At 58.1% G+C, this 4,463-nt stretch overlaps 1 protein-coding gene across 1 annotated transcript in view; it reads right to left on the reverse strand.

Moving 5' to 3' along the window:
• Positions 1–6: 6 nt before the first annotated feature.
• Positions 7–4,463, reverse strand: part of Pip4k2b (phosphatidylinositol-5-phosphate 4-kinase type 2 beta) — a 19,565-nt gene continuing 15,108 nt past the window's right edge. Inside the window, exons 7-10 of the mRNA XM_019206911.2 lie at positions 4,305–4,418; positions 1,264–1,516; positions 806–909; positions 7–391 (exon numbers count right to left, since the gene is read on the reverse strand). Coding sequence (XP_019062456.1) covers positions 311–391; positions 806–909; positions 1,264–1,516; positions 4,305–4,418 — 552 coding nt within the window. The 3' untranslated portion in view covers positions 7–310. The remainder of the gene's footprint in view (positions 392–805; positions 910–1,263; positions 1,517–4,304; positions 4,419–4,463) is intronic.

The raw sequence follows: 4,463 nt of genomic DNA on the forward strand, positions 1-4,463 counted from the left end.
GTGGCCCGGGTGATGACACAGGTGGTGAGTAAGAGCAAACCCGGATCGGTGACACTTTCGAATCCAAAGCCCAACAAACCCCGAGTCACTGTAGCCCAAGGTGTCTTAAAGGTGACAAGGTACCAAGATGGGGGGGCGAATCGAGGGCTAGCAGAAGGTAAGGGCCACTTGTGCGTGTGAGCACGCGGCCGGAGCAGTGTCCCAGGCTGCAGCGTCACCCCTCTGTCCCACCCTCCCTGCACCCCGACACCTCTCCCTCGCCCTCTCCCAGCCCGATCTCCACTCGGGCTCTGGCCAGAGTCTCAGGTAACTACGTCAGGATGTTGGACATGAACTCGTTGAAGCGTTTGGAGTACTGCTCGGGGTTCACAGTTGAGATCTCGGCCCCCGCCTGCAGGACAGAGGGAGAAGGGTGAGCTCCCGGCCGCCTGGCCTGGTGGGAAGGCTGCCTGGGAGGAGCCTGGCTCTCGGGGGCTTTGCCTTGGCGGCAGAGCCGCCAGGGAGAGGCTGGAGGGGTGGGAACTCCCTGGCCCAGGTACTGAGGTGGAGGAGGACGGAAGGCGGCAGGAGGCAGGGTCTCCAGGGAGGACAGCGGCTTCCCACCCATGGGGACACGCAGCGAGAGCACGTAAACAGCTATAACTGGCAGCTCAGCAACAGGCACCATTTGCCCAGCAGCCCCAGGGCATGGGAGCCGGTGGCAGGGCCCAGCGGGCCAAGAACCAGGAGAAAGCAGGCTGCGTCCCGCCAGCTGAGGAGGAGGGGCAGGCACCCTGGAGCAGGCGTGAAGGGACAGAGAGCTCACCCCGTGCTTCACCGTTTTGGCAGCATGCGCGGCTTTCTTCTTGGCGTCGTACGGCGTGAGGATGTCGATGATGGCCATGAAGTAAACCTCCTTTTTGGGGGCACCTGGCGGTAGGAGGGAAGCGGGCAGGAGGATGAGGCGGCAGGGAGAAGAGCGAGCCCCCCGTGCCCCGCCACATCGGGCTCACATCTGTCCTGTCACGCTGGCGCCACAACAGGGACCAGCGCGTCACACCCCATCTTCGCTCTTTTTCTGTGGTTCTGGGTACAGAACCCAGGGCCTTCAACCTGAGCTCCACCCTCGCTCCCACCTCCGCCGCCCCGAGTGCCCGGGGACAGGTGAGCACCCACCTTATCTGATCCTCACAGCTGCCCATCAGGTGCAAGGTCTGGCTGTGCTGCGATCAGGGCGGAACCTGCCTCAGTGGGCAGCCAGGCCCGGCGCAGGCGGCTACTTACTTTCGTGGCTCTTCACGGCATAGACGTCAACAGAGGGGTCGAAGTCCCCGGGCCCGAAGAAGCGGGCACAGCTGAGCAGGTTGCCGGGGCTGTCGGGCGGCGTCCCGTAGGAGCAGAGCAGGCCGCCGGCCCCATCCTCGCACTCCTCGTCCTCTGCCCGCTCCTCCACCTCCACCTCCTCCTGCTCGGCGCGGTCCACGTCGTGGATGCCCACCAGCAGGCTGTAGTCCATGATCTTCAGCTGCGCCAGGAACTGGGGCGAGGGCGGACACGGGCGGAAGAGGACGTTACAGGACCTCCCTCCGCAACCCGCAGGGGCAAGGGCTCCGTGGGACGGGTGGGCCGAGGGCCCCGAGGGTAGACGGAGCCTGCGGGCCGGGCCGAGGCCTTGGCGGGGTCGCAGAGGGGACGGCGCCCTGCACTGAGGAAGAGGCACAGAGGGCTCAGGGCTGCGAGTCTGGGGGCCCTAAGCCTTCGCGGTGGGCTGGGTGAGGAAGCCACTAACAGAGCCCCAGGCAGAGGCTCCATTACCACCGAGGTGGAAACGGAAATAAGGCAAGAAGAGGGCAGCAGCTAGAGTCAAGCACAGGGCGGCCCCGTCTCGGGAGGAAAGGCACACCCTGCCCATGCTGTGTGAGAACCGCAGGGCAGGGTGCATGGACGGACAAAGCTCTGGGGACGACGTAGGCCAGGCTGCCCGCTGGCATCGCAGCATGCTGAGAACGAGCCCAGCCACCAGCAGCCACACGCCAGGCTTTAGTGCCCATCACACACAGACCTGCAGCACCAGGAAGTGGGGCAGCCACCGTGGGGGACTGGGAGGAGCCCGTCTCGGGGCCCAGGGAGCTCTGCACTTCCTGAACACCGCAAGCTCCCTGAGGGGTCCAGGACACCCACCCCTGTCCGCTGCTGGGACCATCACAGAGCAGCACGCACAAGAAACAGGACAACGAAGTGAACTGCCCGGGACCCACCCGAGAACCAGAGCAGAAAGAGGCAGGAAAGGGAGGAGAGAGACAAACGGAACATCAGAGATGAAGGGACGAAGGGGAGAGCACAAAAGCTTCCTGGCCAAAGGAGTTCTGGACATGCCAGGAACGGGCGCACGCCTCAAACCCTAGCTGCACGAGAAGCAGAGGCACCCAGCCCGGAAAACCTAAACAAACCCTACTTCAAATTCAAGTTAAAGGGGCGCACAGTGTGAGTGTGAGTGTGAATGTGGCTGAGCGGTAGTGTCCTGCGTTCAATCTCCAGTACGGAGAGAAACAAAGAATCTGGGGCCAGGGATTTAGCTCAATGGTTCGGCTGCCTGACTAGCAAATGCAAGGTCCTGAGTTCGATCTCCAGTGACAAAAAAAATAAAAGAATCTGAATACACGCTCCCACACGGGCGAACCCCAAAGTCACCTGCCAAAAGCCATGAGGCCGCCACAAAAGGAGGCCAGTGCTGGAGCCCACACAGACAGCGCGGGAGCTGCCAGCAGAGGTTGGGGCTGGGAGCTCATCCGCGGAGCTCGTTTCGGGCAGGTAGATGAAAAAGCTCTGAGACGGAGGCTGGTCGTGCTGGTGTAAGAGTCAATGCAGCCTATGCACCGAACTGCCCGTGAAGCAACAGGTTATACAGACAGACTCGGACTTTGCTTGGGTTACATCCAGTTAACCCATCACAGAGCAGATGGCCGGGCCAGCTCCCCGCACCGCACAACGCACATGCAGCACTGGCGTGTGGCCATCTGGCCTGAGCAGACCATAATTCAAGTGTTTCACGTTTGCACCACCGTGAAGCTGAAAACTGTAAGCCAAACCATCAGAAGCTGGGCTCTGTCTGCATATTTAGCACACTAAAAATAGTGCCAGGTGTAATCCTAGCACTCTGCAAAGCTGAGGCAGGCAGATCCCAAGCTCAAGCCTGGCCTGTGCAATTTAGCAAGACCTTGTCTCAAAATCTAAAAGTATAAAAGGGTATGTACAAGTATGAATTCCATATGGTGAATACTTTCAGTATGTATATCTAAATTGTACTAATGTAATTTTAAACATATATATAAATATTATTTAAATCATGTGATTGATTGTAGTGTTTGTTTTCCTTCTTTGATTTTTTTTTTTTTTTTTTTAATTTGCTACTGGGGATCGAACTCGGGACCTTGAGCTCTCGAGGCAGGGGGAACCACTGAGCTAAATCCCCGGCCCTTGTGATTCATTTTAAATTTTTATTTAAATACTTACACTTAATTTTTAATTTAAATATAAGTATTTATATTATATATACAAAGGGCTCGGGGTACGGCTGAGAGCAAAGGGTCCCCTTTCTGTCTCTCTTATACAGAAGCTTTCTTTCTCTTAATAAACTTTTCCCACTCTTAAAAAAATTTTTAAAAAAATGTTTGTAGGGTTTTGTTTGGTTTTTCTTTTTTTCCTTTTTCTTGATATTGGGATCAAACTCAGGACCTTGCGCTTGCAAAGCAGGCAGTAGCACCACTGAGCTAAATTCCCAGCCCTGTAGGGCTCGGTTTTTAATGAGCAGGCTCCCAATTTATTAAAAGAGAAGGCTGTGGGTGGGGTGGTAGCTCCGGGTAGCACAGTCACCTACCATGCACAAGGCCCCGGGTTTAAACCCCACCTCCGTTAAAGGAGAAGAGAGACAGAGACAGAGGCCAGAGACGGAGCTGCGGGCTGGGCAGACAGACAGACAGCACACTCAGCACTCAGCGCCGTCCCCCAGCGGGACGCTCTCCACAGGACACCGCGCTGCCCCGCAGGCTGCTGAGAAGCGGGGTCTCTGCCAGAGCCAGAGCCAGCCTGGTGGGTGCCTAGCAGCTGGGGTCCTGACGCTCTGCCAGTGATGACGATGCCGCCAAAAGGGGAGCTGGCAGGAGTCGGAACAGGCCGGCCAGAGACGGGGAAGGCACTGCACACTGTCCGCTGGCAAGGGCACGTGCTGCTCCTGATGCCACCCCCTTCCTTCCGTGCTCCGGAAGGACCGACCCTGCTTCCCCGAGGTCGCGCAGGCCCTCTGGGTGCCTGGGATCAGCGAGTACCTCCACGTCCCGCTTCAGCTTCTCCAGGAAGTTCTTTTTGCTCTCCTCTCCCACGTGCAGCTTTTGCCCCTCATTGAGGAAGTCGTTGTCTTTGAACGTGGGCAAGTCCTTGGCCTGGGATAGGGACAGCAGCATTAGGTGGGCAGGCTGAGCCCTATC

This window comes from Fukomys damarensis, unplaced genomic scaffold (genome assembly GCF_012274545.1).
Source record: "Fukomys damarensis isolate Sample0158 unplaced genomic scaffold, DMR_v1.0_HiC HiC_scaffold_13, whole genome shotgun sequence".
In the NCBI taxonomy this organism is placed as follows: domain Eukaryota; kingdom Metazoa; phylum Chordata; class Mammalia; order Rodentia; family Bathyergidae; genus Fukomys; species Fukomys damarensis.